The sequence below is a fragment of the Notamacropus eugenii genome, chromosome 1, assembly GCF_028372415.1.
Source record: "Notamacropus eugenii isolate mMacEug1 chromosome 1, mMacEug1.pri_v2, whole genome shotgun sequence".
NCBI lineage: Eukaryota > Metazoa > Chordata > Mammalia > Diprotodontia > Macropodidae > Notamacropus > Notamacropus eugenii.
Window position 1 is genome coordinate 25863808 of NC_092872.1, and position 21341 is coordinate 25885148.

The following is a 21341-nucleotide window of genomic DNA, read 5'->3' on the forward strand; positions in this document are numbered from 1 at the left end:
ATAAAGAACCCCTTAAATAACTAGAGCAATATTTCATGCTCATAGCTGAGTTGTGTCAATATAAAAAAAATTGACAATACTAGCAAATTTAACTATAGTTTTAACACTATTGATAAATGAACTCTAAAGTATCAAAGGGACACTTTACAGAACTCAATAAAATAATGACAAGATTCATTTGAAAAAATAACAGGTAGAGATTATCAAGTAAATAATGAAAAGAAGTAGTAATAAAGGAGGAACAGCACTTCCAGTTCTTAGACAGTACGATAAAGCAGCAAATATCAAAACTCTAGATAAGAGTGAGTAAGAAACAATGGGAGTAGAAATCCAGTATTTGATAAACAAGAAAACATAAAGTATTTAGGAAAGAGCTTTGTATTTCATTTTTTAAAAACTAGGGGGAAAACTAAAAGGCAATCAGGCAGAAACTGGCCTTAGACCAACAGTTTACACCATATTACTCAATACATATAGCAATGGACATGTAATTTAATGTTAAAAATCATAATATAAAAAAAAATCAGAAGAAAAACAGATCATGAATCTTTCACACGTATGGATAGGACAAAAATTCTTATTCCACAAGGTATATAGGCATTTACAAAGACAAATGATTTCAAAAAGCTAACAGGCTTCTACACAAAATTAATACATTTAGGATAATAAGGGAAGTAGTTCAATAGGAAAATATATTTGTATCAAAATTCTCAAAACAAAATTGTATCAAAAGATATATATGCATGTATATGCAAAAATATATAAACATATGTTTGTATAAGTACATATATAGGTTTATGTTTGTATACATATATCTTCTATATAAATATATCTGTCATTTACCGCTATATCCCAAAAAACATTCTCCAGTAAACAGGTCGTCAAAGGATATGAATAAAAAGTTCTAAAAAGTGCCTTTTGTTTTCTGAGCCAATCATTTTTTTCAATGTACTACATTATTTGATGAATTTAAAGTTGTAAAAGTGAAGCTTATATTTTCTTCCATTCATTTCTAATACTGGAATTTTCCCCCCAATTTTTGTGTTTTTCCTTCTTCCTCTGTAAACACTTTAGGACATCCGTATTCCCACCAGCTCATTCATCCTCAAGTCCCACCCCAACCCCTTGTTTTTTTTGTCATTTTCCCTAGTTTGGGGAGGTTTTCTTAATTTACTTGTTCCACTGCCTCTTCTTTTCTCAGGTTAGCTAATCCTTGCAGTCCAATTTTCTCTCAGTTAAAAAGTCAAGTGAACTCTATTTCCCTATTCCCTTTCAACTTGTATTTGTTAGTTTTTTTTCCACGTTCAGTGACTTTTTCTAGAAAGTATTTCCCTTGTTCTTTATAATATATCTCTTCCCTTTCTGTCTATTCCAGGCTATTATTCTTTAATGAATGGCTTTTAAACTTACTTGTACGTGTGTGTATTCCTAAACACATTAATCCTTCTAAAGCACCTGTTTTTCTAGTTCTCACTTCCTTTTTTACCTTGTCCCCTGCCCCTCCTGCTTTTCTGAAGTGCCTTTTGGAAAAACCAACTTATTCAAGTGATAAGAGAGGATACTGCCCTAAGGTTGGAATTTTCCTGTCCTTAATCATGCAAATCAGTATTAAACCTCCTGGTTATTATTTTTCTACATTTGTCATTAAATACCCTCTCTGGCTCTCTTCTGAGGGTCTTTTGCCCTTATCGTGGGCAGTATGTTATTCATGGAGACATAACACTAAGTGGAAGTGTTGTCTAATCATCAAATCTCAGCAAAATGCTTCCATTCTAAGACTGTCTCCTGTTAGAAAATCTCTCTCTCCCTTGCAAGGGAATATTCTTCAATGGGACACCTTTCCCCCTTGTTTCCCTTACTGACCTCACTGCTACTGTAAATCACACTGGTGTCATCCTTCAGTTTCCCCTCCAATTCCTTTTTGTTTTCTGGTGTGGAGATAAAGAACTAGCTGTATCTGAATGCTAATTATTGTTGTTGTGTCCCATTTTTCATAACCCCATGGGCCATACTGTCCATGGGGTTTGCTTTGCCAAGATACTGACATGCTTTGCCATGTCCTTCTCCAGTGGAATAAGGCAAACAGAGCTTAAGTGACTTAGCCAGATCATGCAGCCTACTAAGTGTCTGAGACCAGACTGAATTCAGGTCTTTCTGACTCCAAGCCCAGTATGCTTGGATTCACTACCATGAAAGCTAGTAATCTTCAGTTTTTCAGGCATGACGGAACCCCGCACACATGCTTATGCACTTTATATACTACGTATATGCTACACCAGTATACCACTGCACCTCTGCTTCTCAGTTCTTATTGAGTACTGCAGCAACACACAATTCTGCCATTCAATGTAACCATCCAGAGCAAGCTTCTAGCCTTTGGGTTTCTGGGATGTCATCTGGTTTAGGGGTACAGTTGAGTTCTGTTGCAACTCTATGCACAGTCCTGCCAGAGTGTAGTAGTTTTAGGGAGAGAGGATGCTATGGGAGCATACTATCGAGTACGGATTCACCTTTTTTGTTGTTAGTTCATCAATTAACTTCTTTAGGGTTCTTTGTTACAAATTGAAATTACTTTATATCTTGAGCAGAGTTACAATTGTGGAGAGTTTTAAGAGGTCCTGAACATCAGAAAAAGTGTCAAGTCTTCCACCTTATTGGTCATGGGACTCAGAATCTGCAATATGATCTTAACACATGGCGCAAAAAGAGTCAAAATAGAGAAAGAAAATTACAGAACAATATCCCTAATGAATGTTGCAGAAAAATTTTAAATAAAATATTAACAAAGAGACCCCAGCAATATATAACAAAACTCATACTCGGGGACCATATCAGACTTATATCAGGAATAAAATGCTGGCTCAATGTGAGGACAATTGTCAACATTATTAATATATATTAGTAAAATAAAACCCCATATGATTATCTCAATAGATGCGTAAACAACTTCTGAAAATATACAACAATAATTCACTTGTTCAGTATAATACTAATCAAACTACACCAAAGGATAACTTCACAGAGTTAGAGAAAATAACAACAAAATTCACCTGGAAGAACAAAATATAAGAGAATCTTAATGTAAATAGTAGGAAAAAAATGGGAAGGAAGAGCACCTACCAGTAGTAGATTTAAAACTATGCTACAAAGCAGTATTCATCAACCTAAATTGATGCTGACTGAAAAATACAAAGGACAGTTAGTGGATCAGATTAGTTTCACAATATACAGAAGCAAATAAGTACAGTAGCCTTGTGACTGAGAAACTTAAAGATCATGTTTTTAAGGTAAGAATTTATTGTTACTCAGTCATTTTGGTAATGCCCAACTCTTCCTGACTCCATTTGCAGTTTTCCTGACAGACACTGGAGGGATTTCCCATTTCCTTTTCCAGCTCATTTCACAGATGAGGAAACTGAGGCAAACAGGGTAAAGTGACTTGTCCAAGGCTACACAGCTAGTAAGCATCTGAGACCAGATTTGAACTCAAGTCTTCCTAACTCCTGGCCCAGCACCCTATCCAATATGCCACCTAACTACCCAAAGGTAAGAATTTAGAATCTGATAAAAACTGCTAGGATAACTAGAAAGTAGTCTAGCAGAAACTTAGTATAGACTAATACCTCATACCATATATTAGGATAAATTCAAAAAAAGATACATGACATAGAAATAAAGAATAACCTCAGAAACAAAAGAGAAAATACCTTTAAAATTTCTAACTGGAAGCAGAGTTCAAGACTGAATGACAGAGAGGATCATGGAAGATGGAACAGATAATTTTGATTCTGTAAAATTTACGGTCATTTGCACAGACAAAACGAATACAACTAAAACCAGAAGAAACTAGACTACTGTCAAAGGCGGAACATCTCCAGACTGAAGCAAACCAAGAACAGAGATTAGGGAAAAGATTAGGGATCTGAGCTCATGTCAGGTGGCTGTAAAATGAACAAGAAGAAGTATACAAATACTAAATCCACTTCTCTATCCCACAATGGGCCCAAATTGCTGGTCTGGTCTCTTACTGACCACTGACTGGATTTTAGATGGGCAGCTAGGTGTCACAGTGGATAGGAAACAGGAAGACTTGAGTTTGTGTATACATTCAGACTCTTCCTAGCTGTGTGACCCGGTTTTTGCCTCAGTTTCCTCATCCATAAAAGGAGCTGGAGAAGTCAATGGCAAACCACCCCAGTATCTTTGCCAAGAAATATCTAAATGGGGGGTGGAGCCAAAATTGAAGGGTAAAAGCAGGGACCTGCTTGAGCTCTCCCCCAAACCCCTCCAGACACCTGTAAAAAATAACTCTCAACAAATTCTAGAGCAGCAGAATCCGCAAAAAGACATAGTGAAATAAGACAACCTAGAAAGTTGAAAGAAAAGGTCTATTACACCAGTCTGAGAGAAAAGCTCAGTCTCAGTGGAGGCACAGTCAGGGTAGAACAAACCTGGAGCAGGGGTCAGGGCACTGACACATGGGCAGCTGGGGCTGTTTACAGACTTCTCAACTCCCAAATGCCAAAGACAACTGCGCAGGTTAGTAGGAAAGGTCTGTTAGACCTATGTGAGAGAGGAGTTGTGTCTGGCTCCAGTACCAGCTGTTTCCAGAGCTCTCACTCCACAGACAGTGGGGAATCAAGTGGCTGATCAGAGAAGGATTGCAGGAATCTCTTTGCTGGCGACAAGGCAGAATTCTCTTTCTTTGCCCATGGTCTGGGTTGCAGTCCTAGGTGGCAATCCTGGGGCGAGCAGGAGCATTGGTGTGGCAGAGCTTGTGGCAGCAATGAAGCAGGAATCCTACTCATAGTTCCAAGGCAGAAAACAGATGAGGAGAGGAGTAAACCTTTGTCCTTTCATCCTACCACCTAGGAAGAATGGAAAATTTACAGGTCCCTAGAAATATCTCTGAAAACAGCTGCACAATACCCCTGAAGCTTGGGACAATACACCCTCCACACTGGAAGCAGAGTCCTACATAAACAAAGAGCTGAAAAGTCAAGTAATTAACTAGGAAAATGAGTAAGCAGCAGGGTAAAAACAGACTACAGAATGTTACTTTGGTGAAAAAGATCAAAATCAGAAAAAGACAACAAAGTCAAAGCTCCTAAATCTAAAGCCCCCAAGAAAAATGTGAATTGGTCTCAGGCCATAGAAGAGTTCAAAAAGGATTCTGAAAATCAACCATGAGAAGTAGAAGAAAAATTGGGAAGAGAAATGAGAGTGAAGTAAGAAAATCATGAAAAACAAGTCAACACCTTGCTAAAGTAGACCAAAAAAAATGCTGAAGAAAATAACACCTATAAAAATAGAGTAACCCAAATAACAAAAGTGGTGGTGAGGAGAATGTCTTAAAGAGCAGAATTCGCCAAATGGAAAAGGAGGTCCAAAAGCTCACTGAAGAAAATAATCCCTTCAAAATTAGAACGGAGAAAACATAAGTTAATGACTTAATGAGAAATCAAGAAATTATAAAACAGAACTAAACAAATGAAAAAATAGAAGACAATGTGAAACATCAATGGAAAAACAAATGACCTAGAAAACAGATCCGGGAAAGATAATTTTAAATTACTGGACTACCTGAAAACCACAATCAAAAAAAGAGCCTAGACATCATCTTTCAAGAAATTATCAAGGAAAACTGCCCTGATATTCTAGAATCAGAGGATAAAACAGAAATGGAAAGAATTCACTGATCACCTCCTGTAAGAGATCCCAAGAAGGAAACTCCTAGGAATACTGTAGCCAAATTCCAGAGCTCCCAGGTCAGGGAGAATATACTGCAAGCAGCCAGAAAGAAACAATTTGAGTATTGTGGAAACACAATCAGGACAACACAATATTTAGCAGCTTCTACATTAAGGAATTGGAAGGTTTGGAATACGATATTCCAGAGGTCAAAGGAGCTAGGATTAAAACCAAGAATCACCTACCCAGCAAAACTGAGTATAATACTTCAAAGGGAAAAACAGACATTCAATGAAATAGAGGAATTTCAAGCTTTCTTGATGAAAAGACCAGAGCTGAATAGAAAATTTTATTTTCAAATATAAGAATCAAGAGAAGCAAGAAAAGGTAAACAGGAAAGAGAAGTCATATAGGACTTATTAATGTTGAACTATTTATATTTCTACATGGAAAGATATTTGTAACTCATGAGACCTTTCTCATGAGATGGAGGGAAGAGAGAGAGAGAGAGAGAGAGAGAGAGAGAGAGAGAGAGAGAGAGAGAGAGAGAGATGGTACAGGATGAGTTGAATATGAAGAGATATCTAAAAAACAGAATTAAGGGATGAGAGAGAGAAATGTACTGGGACGAGTAAGTGAGCAGTAGAATGCGGCAAATTCACATAAAAGAAAAGTTTTTACAATGAAGGGGAAGAGGTGAAAGGGAATGAGTAAACCCTTACTCTCATCAAATTTGGCTTAAGGAGGGAATAACATATGTACACAACTGGGCATGAAAATCTATCTTAACATACAGGAAAGTATGGGGAAAGTGGATGAGAGGAGCAGATGATATAAGGGAGGGAAAACAGGAGGAGGGTGTACTCAAAAACAAATACTTTTGAGGAGGGACAGGTCAAAGGAGAGAGTAGAAGAAATGGAGGGCAGGATAGCATCAAGGGAAATATTTTGCATGACTACCCATGTATAACGTATCAAATTATTTGCCTTCTCAATGAGGGTGTGTTGATATAAAATATTAAAGTTTTAAAAACAAATGCTAAAAATTGTTTTTACATACAACTGGGAAATAAGATATACAGGCAATGGGATATAGAAACCTATCTTGCCCGACAGGAAAACAGAAGGGAAGGGGATAAGAGAAGGGGACTAGAATGTGTTGATGGAAGGGACCACAGATTAGGGGAAGGGGTAATCAGAATGCATGCTATCTCAAGGTGGGGGAAGGGGAGAGATGGGGAGAAAATTTGGAATTCAAAATCTTGTGGAAGTGAATGTTGAAAGCTAAAAATAGATTAATTAATTTAAAAAGAAAAAAGAAAAACCCTGAACGGGATCATGAAGACATGACTGAACAACAACTTCCTATGCTTCCTATGCAAATCTTAACGTTGACCCACATTTCAAAACTAAATTACCCTCAATTTAGAGAAAGAGTACCTGTTATGTTGGGATTTGATACCTATTACTAGGAATATTCCTAGACAGTTTCAACTTTCATCCTGTGCTTCTCAGCAAGACTATACAAGGTCCTTATATCCATAGTTTTTTGTAAGTTCTGAAATATTTTTATACTTTCTGTCAATTACTGTAGGAAAATGCATTCAGTGATGGTGATTAAAGCAGATTATTACCTTGGCTGAGTTATTCTTTTTTAGTACAGTTGATCAATTAGTTAGATTTGTTCCATCAAACTAAAAAAGTTTCTTAAAATTCTTAAGTTTACCTATCTCCTTTCAAATTCACATAAGCCATCAACATCATTTGTTTGTTTCATTATGATTCTGTATTAAATGAGTAATTTAATACAGAAGTAACTCACTTAACTTCTCAATATTACAAGCAGTTTTCTAAAAAGATAAATTGCAGAGAAGATGTAGATCTGCAACAATAAAAATCCATATTGGGAGGATCTTATGCCAATGAAAACACAGGTTAAATACAAAAGAATTATATTATAATTGCTTTTGACTGTTCTGCTCAAAGAAGGTAATTAATAAATTTGTTCAATTAACGAATGACACAAAGAAAAAAGCACAAGTGTAAATAACTAGTAATTTTCCAACTCTTTATATTCTCTCAGTGCCTTGGTCACAGCTTGATAATAAAGAGGGGACACTCAGTTATTAAGTCTTTTTAAGTAGTCCATTTGCTCTAAAAGAATGATTCAGGTACTCTCAAGAACTTGGCTTCACTTTAACATAAATATACCTTAAGCACATTATGTGTATGTGTGCATGTATACATTTAAATATACATTTGTATGTATAAGTATATAAGTGAATGTATGTATGTATGTGTATCTTCTCCATAAACACTAAGATGATTTTTAAAAAATATATACTTCAGTGAGTTTGAGTAACCATAAACATTTTCATTTGAACATATACAGAAAGTAACCCAAAATACACCAATTTTATTAAGACTCCTTTGACCAAATTTATGTTAAAGCACAAATTTTAGATGAGTTTGAAAATTAAAAATAAAGCTTACTTGAATAAACATGTGAAAATAAATATAATTTCAGTAATATGAAAAAGAAAATGACAATATTTTAAAGACTTGATTTAACTTCTAATTTTTTATAAGACATCTCACTAAGAATGAAGTCTTTTTAAGATACATGAGAACTAAAATGAGTAAGATTAAAAAATTTTGTGGCTACTGTTTGCACTTAGTTTTTTGTTCTCTTTGGTGTTAGGGGAAATTTTAACAGACTTAAGAAATATATAATCTTAAAACTATGTAGTCCAATGCAATCTAGCATTATTTATGAATTTAAGCTATAAATGAAAAAAGTCAAAACATGGGGTTCTAAATATGTTTTTCAAACCATATTTTATTTGAAAATGCAACAGCTTTTATTTTTTAATGATTACATTTTAGGATGACTTATTTGAAGTCAGTTCCCTGCTTTGCAACATCAATTTTTAAAAAGCTGTGGGTCTTAAGTGAAGGAATGTAAATGAATGTCAGTCCCCGCTGGTAGATTTGAATATATAACTTCTTATTGAAAGAAAATAATATGTAATGAAACTGCCTATAAGAAGTTACTTCTCAAACAAGAATTCAAATGTCCATTTCTACCTCATACCTTCATTTTGCAATCAATGTCATGTTTTTCTTTTCTCCACCCTGTTTCCTGCTTCCTCAGGTTCTCCAGATCATTTAGCAGTTCACTGCAGCGTATACCTAATTCTTTATTTTCCTCCTCTAGCTCTTCGATAATTAGTATGTTTTGCTCTTCCTTCTTCTCTGCCCTCTTCTTAGTGTTCTGCAGACAGTATCATGAGCACCAGTAAACAAAACAAAACAACACAACAATAACAACAAAAGTGAGAATTAATCAGCAAATATAAACTGCACAGCTTTACCCGCACAGCAGCTTTATGTATTTAATGGCCAAGGTCACCTGTGTACTTTTATTGGTCTCTTTTCATGCAGGTGGAAGGGTCATATTTTTTAACTGGATGACAGCTTTGATGAGCACACATTTGCAAAGAGCACATTAATTGATCAATCTGCCTTTGATGCTGTCCCCAGCTATTTTTGAGACCCACACAGACATATCCTCCCAGACCTGGGCTTTATCAATTAATAATGCTAGTCCCATCAGAATCTAATTACAAGAAGCCACATCTTCACACTCCTACTTTCTTTGCTCCATTTCCATCATTAACTATTTATTAGAAAGTTATAAAGCTTAGATTCTTAGCTTTAAAGCAGCTTTCCCAGAGTTTTGTGTGTAAGAAAACTCTATGATACAGGAAGGCCTAAGGCAATTTTTCCTCTAAGCTTGTCACTTTCTGTGCCACAAAGGCTGACAATGCTTAAAGAAGGACTTCAAAGCTACAATCCTATAAAACTATGTACAAGTCAATATACCTTAAGTTCTTGACTTTGATCTTTAAATTTCTTCTGTAAGTCACTCAATTCTTTCCTTAAGAAAACATTTTCTTCATCCACAGCAATTTTCTCTTCTATAAGGGTATTTATTTCCTGTTGTGATCCTGATTCTCTCTGTTGAAAAAAAATGAAAAGTACATATAAAGGAAATGTTATTACTAGAGTTTCCTCATCTTCCCATCATTCATATCTAGGATAAGAAACTAAAAAATCATTTTCGGCAGTTTATGAAAATATGTCATATTCATTGAGTGCTTTTTAAACTTAAGGAAATTGAGTTTCAGAATTCAAAATCATACTACTGGTGTCAAAACTAGTACTAAACAATGTACCATATAGATTCCAAATTTTGTGATCTACCTACCATAATGTGCTTCAACTGTTATCTGAAAACTTATTTCCTTTGTTATAATAATATTCAATAAATTTTGTTATCCAATATATAATGGCATTTAAAAACTATACTTTCATTTGATGACTTGGGACAAGCTAAACAAATCAATTACAAGTATCTGCTACTGATATTTTTAAGGTAATTTAAGGGGGATGGGGGAAATAGGTGACTTTAAAACCAGCCTCAAGAAACTTAACAGGTGTTGTATGACCCTGGGCAAGTCCTTCAACCTCTGTCTGCCTCAGTTTCTTCAACTATAAAATGAGGATAACATTAGCAGTCACCTCCTAGGGTTGCTGTGTGGGTCAATGAAATAATATTTGTAAAGGGCTTAGAACACAGTAAGTGCTTTATAAATGCTTATCTTGTCCCCTTCCTTTCCCTCTCGATAATGCTGCCCCCAAAGTTAAAGGGGTGTATATATTCAAAATCATATGACAGGCTTTGATGGAGGGGAAAGAAATCTTAATTATAACCTTGAATATAATGGGCTAAATTCAACCATAAAATTACAGGGGTGTACAATGGATTAGAAAACAAAACTCAATCATCCTCTGCCAAAGCAAAGCACACATAAAACAGAAAACAAGGACACCATTAAAGTAAGAAGCTGGGACACAAGTGACTCTGAAGCAGCTGGACACACAAAAATAGTTGTTACAATCATGATTTCAAATAAGAAAACAATAAAAATAGAATCTATCAAAAGTAACAAAAAATGACGAGTGTAATATAAATCTATTACCTGTCATGAAACAATATCAATGTTACATATCATGCACCAAAACAGACAGCATCTGACTGTCTTAACTAATCGTTTTTTTAAGGAAAAACTAAAACCAAAAACATTCATATACAAAAAAAAAAAATTATGGATAACTTTAAAGTGCCTTTTCTCAGAACATGACAAAACAAGCAAAATAAATCAAAGTATGAATGCGATAAGAAAATTAGAAAAACATTTAATAAATTATCATGATGATTAACAGGGAAATCTTAGACAGCATCAATTCTTTTCAGCATCAGACAACACAATTACCAAAAGCTCTTATCTGCTAAGGCATAAAAAACACAGTCTTACTCCAATGCATGATTATTGAAAATGTCATTCACAAACCATAACAATGAAAGTTAAATATGGGAGACTTTTTTTAAGTACAGGAATAAAAAGAGAATAAAGAATTAATCAAAAAATCAAAAAAACAGAATGTAATTATATTGTAAAAATAATAATTAGAAACCAGACCAAAATTTATGGGATGTAACTCAATCAGTTCAGGGAGGGAAATTTACACATCTGAATATTATATTAACAAAAAAGAATAGTGGTTTGAGCATAAAATTTTTTAAAGATAAGAATACATACAAACTAATAATACCATGGCAAAGAAAGTCATGTGAAAACCAAGTTACACAAAAAAATGAAGTTTATTGGGGTAATGGTGAAGGGCTGGGAGTGAGGGGTGTGAATATGATCAGACAACATGTTCTTTGAGAAAATTGCTTCAGTGAAAGTTTTTGCACAAACAAAGCCAATACAATCAATATTAGAAGGGAAGCAGAAAGCTGGAAAACAATTTTTACAACCAGTTTCTCAGATAAAGGCCTCGTTTCTAAAAGATACAGAGAACTGAGCTGAATTTATAAGAATACAAGTCATTCCTCAATTGATAACTGGTCAAAGGATATGAACAGACAGTTTTCTGAGGAAGAAATTAAAGCTATTTATAACCATGTGAAAAAAAATGCTCTAAATCACTATTGATTAGAAAAATGCAAATCAAAAACAACTCTGGGGTAACACATCACACCTATCAGACGGGCTAACAAGACAAAACAGGTGGTGAAGATGTGGGAAAACTGGAACACTAACGCATTGCTGGTGCAGTTGTGAACTGATCCAACTATTCTGGAGAGCAATTTGCAACTATGTACAAAGTAATATAAAACTGTGCATACCCTTTGACCCAGCAATACCACTTTTAGGGCTGTATCCCAAGGAGATCATAAAAATGGGAAAAGGACCCACATGTACAAAAATAACAGCAGCTCTTTTTGTGGTCACAAATAATTGGAAAGTGAAGGGATGCCTATTAATCGGGGAATGGCTGAATGAGTTGTGGTATATGAACATAATGGAATACTATTGTACTATAAGAAATGATGAGCAGGCGAATTTCAGAAAAACCTGGCAAGACTTACATGAACTGATGCTGAGTGAAGTGAGCAAAACAAGGAGAACATTGCACACACAGTAATAGCCACACTGTACAATGACTGGCTTTGACAGACTGAGGTCTTCTCAGAAATGCAAAGATCTAAAACTCTAAAAGACTCATGATGGAAAATGCTATCCACATCCAGAGAAAGAACTTTGGAGTCTGCAGATGGAAACATAATATTTGCTCCCCCCTTTTCTTTCACTGCTTTGTTTCTTCTTTCTCGTGGTTCCTCCCATTAGTTCTAATTCTTTTTTACATCATGACTAATGTGAAAATTAGTTTAAAAATATGAATGTATAAGTAGAGCCTACATCAGATTTCATACCATCTTGGGGAGAGGGGAGGAAAAGGAGAGGAAGAAAAGGTACAACTCAAAATGTTATGGAAGTGAATGTTGAAAATTAAAAATAAATAAATTATATGTTTTTTAAAATGTCAGCTAATATGACTGGCAATTTTCTTTTTAATTTAATACTAAAGTTAATTATGCACAAACATAAAAGTGGTGCCATACTTTTTGTTTCAGAAATTTGTTTTACTTACTGTTTGTTCAAAAGAATGCATTTGCATTATATAATTTGGTGAATAACATTCTTGAAAAGTATGTAAGTACTCCATATTAATGACATAGCTTACAAACAATTCATGTTGCCTCCTCCTCTGTGATTCTAATCTATAAATTCACTATAGATCATGTGCCCCATATACTGAATAGCATTCTGTAGAACATTTGATACTTGGGAGATGACAATTCAATACTCGGGATGCCCATCAGTTAAAACCTTATTCTTGCTACATGAAAAGCCCGCTGACTTTTCTTGTCCAAGAAATATTTATTGATATATTTTATGCTATTTCCAAAGGTTTCAGATTGGAAGGGGACCTCTGATGCAATCCATATCTGAAAAAGTCTTAACTCAACAATATGCCTAACAGGTGGTCATCCAGCCTTTGTATGAAGACTATCAATGAGGAGAATCCACTACTTTCCAAAGCAGTCCACTACACTTTTCAATAGTTCTAATTGTCAGGAAAAGTTCCTTTACGTTACGTGTAAGTGTATTGCACTGCAACTTCTACCTACTCTTTTTAGTACCCTCCTCAGAGGGCAAAAAAAAAAAAAAAAAGAATATCTGTTAAACATAAAGGCCCTCTACATATATGAAGAAAAAAAGAACTTCATGTTTCCAATGGCTTTTCTCCAGGCTAAACAACATACACGGTTATTCCAAGTGATCTTCGCAAAGGAAGAAACTGAGGCCTTTACAATTTAGATTAACCACCTGGAAGCTATCCAGCTTATCAATACCCTTCTTCAAAAGTCACAAAAAGAAACCAACATGACGTCTGATGGAGAGCAGAACTACCTATCATGCAGGGTACTCAGATCATCATAACCTCCAGACAAAGCAAAAACAAAACTATACCCAGTTAAAAGAAATAAACAGGAAAAGAACACCTTGCTTAAAAAGTAAAACTGGTCCTAAAAAGTACCATAAAAAATGAATTCCTATCAATACAAAACATATAGATATCAAATGGCTTTGCATGTAAATTCTTAAAGAAAAATTTAAATGAGTTATAAGGAGAAATACACAGTAAAACTATATTAGTGGGGGATCTGTTTGTCACTTACAAATGGAAACATAAAGGAGCATACATATATCTCAACTGATATGATACCTTGCTTGACAAACACTGGCCACATATTAGGGTAAAAAACTCATGAAAATGTAGATAAGAAGAAATATTAAGCATACTTTGTGTACCATAACGCAATACAAATGATATTCAATAAAGGGTCTTTGAAGCAAAGACTAAAAATTAATTGCAAATTTAAAGACAATCCTAAAGAATGGATGAATCAAAAAAGAACACATCATTTAAAAATCAATAATTTTATTAAAGTTAATGGCAAGAAGGAGACAACAAATGAAAATTTGGAGGATGCAGTCAAAGCAGTAATTAGGGATAATTGGTCTCAGCAATGAAACAGAAAATAAAAACAAATCAATAAATTAGGTTTGTGATTTAAAAAACTAAAAAACCAGCCAATTACAGCCCTCCTCCTCAATTAAACACCAAAACAGAAATCCTGAAAAATCAAAAAAGAAATTAACAAAATTGAAAAGCAAAAAAAAGCGAATTAAAAAATGAAACTAGGACCTGCGATTTTTCAAGTAAAACAAAAAATGAACCATTAGATAATTTTATTTTTAAAAAAGGAAGGAAACCAAATTACCATTATCAAAAACAAAAAAGGCAAACTGACAACCAATGAAATAAAAAATATTATTAGGAACTCTTTGGTACATTTATATGACAAAAATGATAGACTAAATGGAAGGGGTGAATATTTACAAAAAATGTAAACCCAATTTTAGAAAAAGAACTTGAAAAGGTAAAAAATTAACCAAAAAAAAAGGAACAGATGCATTTAAAAGTGATATTTATCAAACATTTCAGGAACAATTAATATCATTCTATATAAAATCTTTGAAAAAAATGTTTAAAAGAAAGGATTCCATCAAATCCTTCTTTGACATAAACACGGTTATAAGGGATACAAAAATGTGCATACCCTTTAACCCAGCAATACAGCTTCTAGGACTGTATCCCCAAGAGATCATAAAAATGGCAAAGGGTCTCACATGTACAAAAATATATACAGTAGCACTCTTTGCGGTGCCCAAAAACTGGAAATCAAGGGGATACCCATCAATTGGGGAATGGCTGAATAAATTGTGGCATATGAATGTAATGGAATACTATTGTGCTACAAGAAATGATGAACAGAGAGGCCTGGAAAGACTTATAGCAACTGATGCTGAGTGAAAGGAGAAGAACCAGGAGAACTTTATACACAGCAACAACCACAGTGTGCTAGGATTTTTTCTAGTAGACTTAGAATTTCACTGCAGTGCAAGGATTTAAAAAATTCCCAAAGGTCTCTTAAGGCAAAATGCCTTCTACATCCAGAGAAAGAACGATGGAATTCAATCACAGAATGTAGCAGATCACTTTCTTTTACATTACGTTTTGGTTTGTTATATGATTTCTCCCATTCATTTTAATTCTTCTATACAACATGACTATGGTGAAAATGTATTTAATAGGAATGTATGTGTAGAACCAATATAAAATTGTATGACAACTCAAGGAAGGAGCAGGGAGGGAGGAAATCTAAGTTCTATGGAAGTGATTGTAGAACACCAAAAACAAATAAAATAATAATAATTAATAAATAAATATGGTTATGATATCAATACCAAAGAGAATTAAAACTCTAAAGACCATTATTTCTAACAAATATAGATGCAAAAATTTGAAGCAAAATATTATCAAGAGGATAACAGCAACATATCACTAAGATTACACACTATTACCAGTTTAGATTTATAACAGGAATGCAGGGCTTGTTTAATATAAATAAAACTATAAACATAATTGACCACATTATTAACAGATGATTATATCAATAGATGCAAAAGAAAAGTTCAACAAGACAAAATATCCCTTCATGTTAAAAAAAAAAAAGACACTAGAAAGAATACTAAGAAATAGATCCTTTCTTAATGTCATAAATAGTTTCTATCTACAACTAAGAACCAGCACTTTCTATAATGGTGCTAAATTAGAGGCTTTTCCAACAAGAGCAGGGGTAAAGCAAAGATGACCATTATCCCTTTAAGCATTCAAACTAGTGCTAGAAATGCTACTCATAGCAAAAAGACAGGAAAAAGAAACTATGATAATAAGCATAAGCAATGAGAAAACAAAAATTTGTTTCCGGATGACATGATGATGTACTTAGAGAACTAAAAAACTACTGAAACAATTAACTTCAGCAAATTTGCAAGATATAAAATAAAGCAACATATCCATACATTACCAACAAAATGCAGCAGAAAGAAATAGAAAAATTCCACCCAACATGTTCAAAACTGAATTCATTACATTTTCTCCAAAAACCCTCATCCCTTCAAAACTCTTATTTTGAAAATAAAAAGAGCACCACTATCCTAGTCACCCAGCTTCACAACCTAGGTATCATCCTCAAGTCCTCAAACTCTCATCTTCTATTGTCAATCTGTGGCCAAGGCTTGCTGATTCTCTCCCGTATGAGCCCTTCTCATCTCTGACACTCAGGTCCTCATCGCCTCACAGCTAGTTTCCCTGCCACAAGTGTCTCCTCACTACTGTCCATCCTTACCAGCTATCAAAGTGATATCCTAAAGTGCAGGTCTGACCACGTCACTCCTCTACTCATTCAAAGTCCTTCATAACCGCCCCCATCCACACACACAGACACACAGACACACACACAACACACACACACACACACACACACCTTACAGCTTGAATCCCACCCACATACTCTTGTCATACAGTGACACACAGACACACAGACACACACACAACACACACACACACACACACACACACACACACCTTACAGCTTGAATCCCACCCACATACTCTTGTCATACAGTGACACTAGCCTACTTCCTCAAACAATACACTCCATCTCCAAACACTGGGTATTTTTCTTGGCTTTTACACCATTACTGAAATGTTCTGCCTCCTGTCCTGTCTTCTTACTTTCTATGGGAAGCCTTTCCCAATTTCTCTTCAAGCTGTGATGTTCCCCCTCTTCAGCTGTGAAGTCAGTACTGTGTGCCTACAGTGACTAACAATTCTTTTAAAGGTCTGCCTGTTGCCAGTGGCTCTCTTCCTCTCATCCTCTCCTCTCACTTGCCATCCCTTTCTCTTTGGTGTTTATCAGTTTCTCTTTCTCTCCTGATTTTATCTGGCTATATAATTCTTCCTCCACACACTTTTTTTCTCTCAATTACTCAAAAAGAGTCCAGTTTCTTCTCCACCCTTTCAACTACTCTTCTTTATTGATTTTTTTTCTTTTTCGGACCCTTTCCAAAAAGGATTTTTTTTATCCTCTTCGTTATCCATCCTCTCTTCCTGTGAACTTTAGAACCTCCCAATTTCTCTTAATTCTAGTGCCTTTCCTCTACTACTAATTTACCCTGACTATAGCTTGTTTATATATGTTGTACGTTGTCTCCTCCATTAGATATTGAGTTCCTTGAGAGCAGGAACTATCTTCTAACTTTCTTTGTATCCCCATAGCTTAGTATAATGCCTTGCACATGGTAGGTAGGCATGCAATAAATGTTTACTGACTGTCAAAGGAATTATATGAATGCCATTTTAAAACATTCTTCATATAATTAAATACAGATTTAAATAATTTGCAAAATATTACCTGTTCATTAGTAGGTCAATTCAATATAATTAAGCTTATAATACTACCTAAATTAAATCACCTATTCATTATCATATTAATCAAAATGCCCAAAGAATATGATATAGATAGAGATAATTTTTTAAAATGCAACTGGAAGAACAAAATATTGACTACCACAGGAATTAATGAGACTAGGTGGAAAGGAAGGAGGTCTAGCAGTATCAGATTTCAAAGTATATTACAAAGCATTAATCACCAAAACAATCTGGTACTAGTAAGAAATAGACAGGTTGCTCAGTGGAACAATTTAAGTACATAATATACTGAAGCAAATAAGCACATTAATTTAGTGTTTGATAAAAAGATTCCAGCACCTGGGGCAAGCATTCACTACTTGCCAAAAACTCTTGGGAAAACTAGAAAGCAGTCTAACAGAAACTATATGTAGACTAATATTTCACACCATATACAAAGGGAAGTTCCAAACGAGTACATGACTTAGATATTAATGGTGATATCACAAACAAATTAGAGGAACAAAGAATTTACCTAGTAGATCCATAGATAAGGGAAGAGTTTACAATGAAGTGAGACAGCAAGGATCACAGAATGCAAAATGGATAACTTTGATTACATAAAATTAAAAAAGTTTTGCACAAACAAAATCAATACAGCTAAAATTAGGAAGAAATAGAGAAGCTAACTGACTTGGCCATTGTTGCTTCTGGTCTTTTCTTGGGGTACTCATTCCTTCCTTTCAGTATCATTGAAATGAGTGGAAGAAAAGTAGAAAAAAGGGAATGACCTCTCAGTGAAAGATCCAATAATCCCAAAGTGCTCCCAAGGCCGGAAAGGGAACACTTGTCCTACTGAACTGCAAATTCAAGAATGTCAATCAGTCCTCAAGATGACAAAACTTATGCTGAAAGTAAAGATACGGGGACAGCAAGAGGAAGAGCAATCAATTTGAATGATTTGTTGATTATCTTTATTGAGTTGCTTTTTTCTTTCTTTTTTATTCTGTTAAAAGACTTTTGGTTGTCAAAGATATATTGGGAAATGAAAATAATATAAAAGCAAAAAATATCAATTAAAAAATGTGAGAGGGGCATGGTACACAGATCAGTCCTACTGTACTCTGTCATGGTCAGGCAACATCGTCACATTTAGTTCTAAGTGTCATACTTGAAAGACAAGGATAACTTGGAGAAAATGCAGAGGAGCGTAACTGGAAGATGAGCAAAATATTTCAAGTCTGAGCCCCATAAACTTCAGTTTAATGGAGTGAAACTATAGCAAGAAAAGAAGACTGAAAGGAGACATAGCAGCTTTCTTCAAGGAAGAAAAAGCTTGTAACATGGAAGAGAGAATGGTTTTATTTGTAAAGTCTGTTGCAGAATTAGAAGCAAGGGGCATGAACTGAAAAAAAAGGCAAATTTATGTCTGATATAAGGAAAAACTTTCCTAACAATCAAGAGTTTAAAAAAACAATGAGATACCTTGAAAGATAGTGGGCTTCCCCCTGCTTTCCCAACCCCCCCCCCCCCCCACACACAGACACACACACTATTGTTACAAAAATCTTCAATGAAGTGAAATGTTAGCACAAAGTTTCTGAGCATGATCATGTATAGCAAGGGTAGCAGTTCCCAACAAGTAAGACCCCAGTGGCCCTTAGTGGCTAGGGATACACCTGACAGTCAGAGCACCTTTTCATGTAGTTGGCCACGTAAGACCCAGTAAAATAATCTAAACTAAGATTTTGATTGGTCTATAGTCGCTAGTGTTTATCCCTTATGTTTATTACAATGAACAAAATGAGGCACCAATATGCACTTGACCTTAGGAACGTCGGATCAATACTGTGTCTTAGTTCTGTTTGATTTCAAGCATGAGTCATAGTCAGCAGCCAATCACACTGAAAAGCTCATTTTGAGCCATAGGGAATCATAGCTAAGCTCAGATATATGTAGGTGTGAAAATGTCTTGTTTATTACCAAGATGGGGAAACCAGATCAAAAGAATCCTACCTTGACCTTTGTAAGGTCATCCTCTCGACTTTCCCAGAGGCTGACATCTACCTGTAGCAGCCCTCAGACTGCAGGGGCACATGGCATTTTCCTTGAATGATGGACTAGCAGTAGCCTTATGAGAGATCAGACCCTACACATGTGAATTCTAAACAGAATATCAGCAGATTAAAGTCCAAAGAGACTTTTCCTCAAATTGACAAATCTCACAAATTACAGCTTAGGGCTAGGTTATTTTTATTTTTCTCATATCCTAATACGTATCAGGACATTTTATTGATCTTTCATGTGAGAATGATTACATTCTGGACTTTCACATACAGTGAACAGCTCACACATATAGTGAATACTTGGTTCAAAAATGTAGCTTCGCTACATACTAATTATTAACAGACACAATTGCATGATTTTCCAAATGATCTTACAAGTTTAACTTGTAAATTTCTCTACCTTGGCTAAGAGAGGTCCTAGTTCCTCAGACTACAGTAATACAGTGTTTCACAACATGCCGTCAGCAGGGCTGGCAAGCTCTTATCCCAGGGATCCTCACAGACCCTCTCCTCCCAACAGGGAGTTGCTATTACTGTTGTTTCTGTTATTATCTAATTTAAAACAAAATAAACCCTTTAAATGTCTAACAGTTTCCAAACATAGAATAATATTATATAACAGATACATTTATAATCTAACAGCATTCAAATGAAAAGAGAAAGTAACTTGTCTTAAGAGCTTTTCTCAGCTTCAGGAAAAAATTTTTGCATATCCAATTTCATGAATTTAAAACATGAAACTTATTACTAGTTGAATTCAATGGGAATTCCTTTTAAATTACCTCACAAAGAAAGTCATTCACCTTATCTTGTTTGGTATCCAATGACATCTAAGATGGTATACAGCTACCCAGAACAGAATAATTAAGGTCAATTAAAAAAAATAATCTTTCATTTACATGTAACAACACATGCTAGGCTTTTTTTTAGTTCTTTAAAGATGATTTTAAGGAATTTCAGAGGCCTGTTTTCTGTAGCATTTCAGAATGTTTACATTTTGATATCTCAGTTATTACTTCAGCCACTTGCTATATATTATAGAGTAGCTATAAATAGTAAAACTGAATGAAGTCTTTTCTTAGGAGGCTATTTTAGGGGAATATATATTCCACTGAATATTTAAAAGGTTTTAAACAATCTTTCTATCTCTTAGCAGACTAATTCATAAGATAAAACATTTATTTTAGCCAAATGGTATCAATTTAGTCAATTTCAAGTCATCATTTACTGTTTTAGACTTTTCAAACTTAAGTTTTTCCAGATGTTGATGAGTTATTATAACTTTATACTCAAGCACATTTACAAAATTTAGTGCCACAGCTATGGTTGGGGATGGGGGGAGACTGTCATCAAACCTCTTAAATTGTACAAAGAATTGTACATTTCAAGGCAAAAGGCATTTTATAATTTTTCAAAAATTGTTATCACATTCATTTTAATGTCAATAGGGAAGTGGCCTCTATCGGTATTTTACAATATTGTTTGTATTTTAAATAATTTTACAATGATTTAGAAAAATAACAGTATTATTAAAAACTTATTCTCCTCAATAAAAAGGAATTCAAATTTCTAATCACATCTGTTTTCTTCCAAAGTCTACAATACAAGAAAAACTAGACGCCTAAAAAATATAATGGATTGAGTTTGGCTTGGTTTTAAGCATAACACCAAACTCTTCAAATTTCAGCTATGTAGTTCTAGATGATCTTAACTTATCTTTCTTAAAAAACCATTAATTATTATCTTCAATACGCTATTTAACCCAAAACTCAATAACAATAGTGT

General features: G+C 34.6%; 1 protein-coding gene across 1 annotated transcript in view; it reads right to left on the reverse strand.

The window, feature by feature from the left end:
* CNTLN (centlein) overlaps positions 1–21341 on the reverse strand; it is a 438525-nt gene that overhangs the window by 295817 nt on the left and 121367 nt on the right. Inside the window, exons 5-6 of the mRNA XM_072600808.1 lie at positions 9577–9711; positions 8786–8965 (exon numbers count right to left, since the gene is read on the reverse strand). Of these exons, the coding sequence (XP_072456909.1) occupies positions 8786–8965; positions 9577–9711 (315 nt within the window). The remainder of the gene's footprint in view (positions 1–8785; positions 8966–9576; positions 9712–21341) is intronic.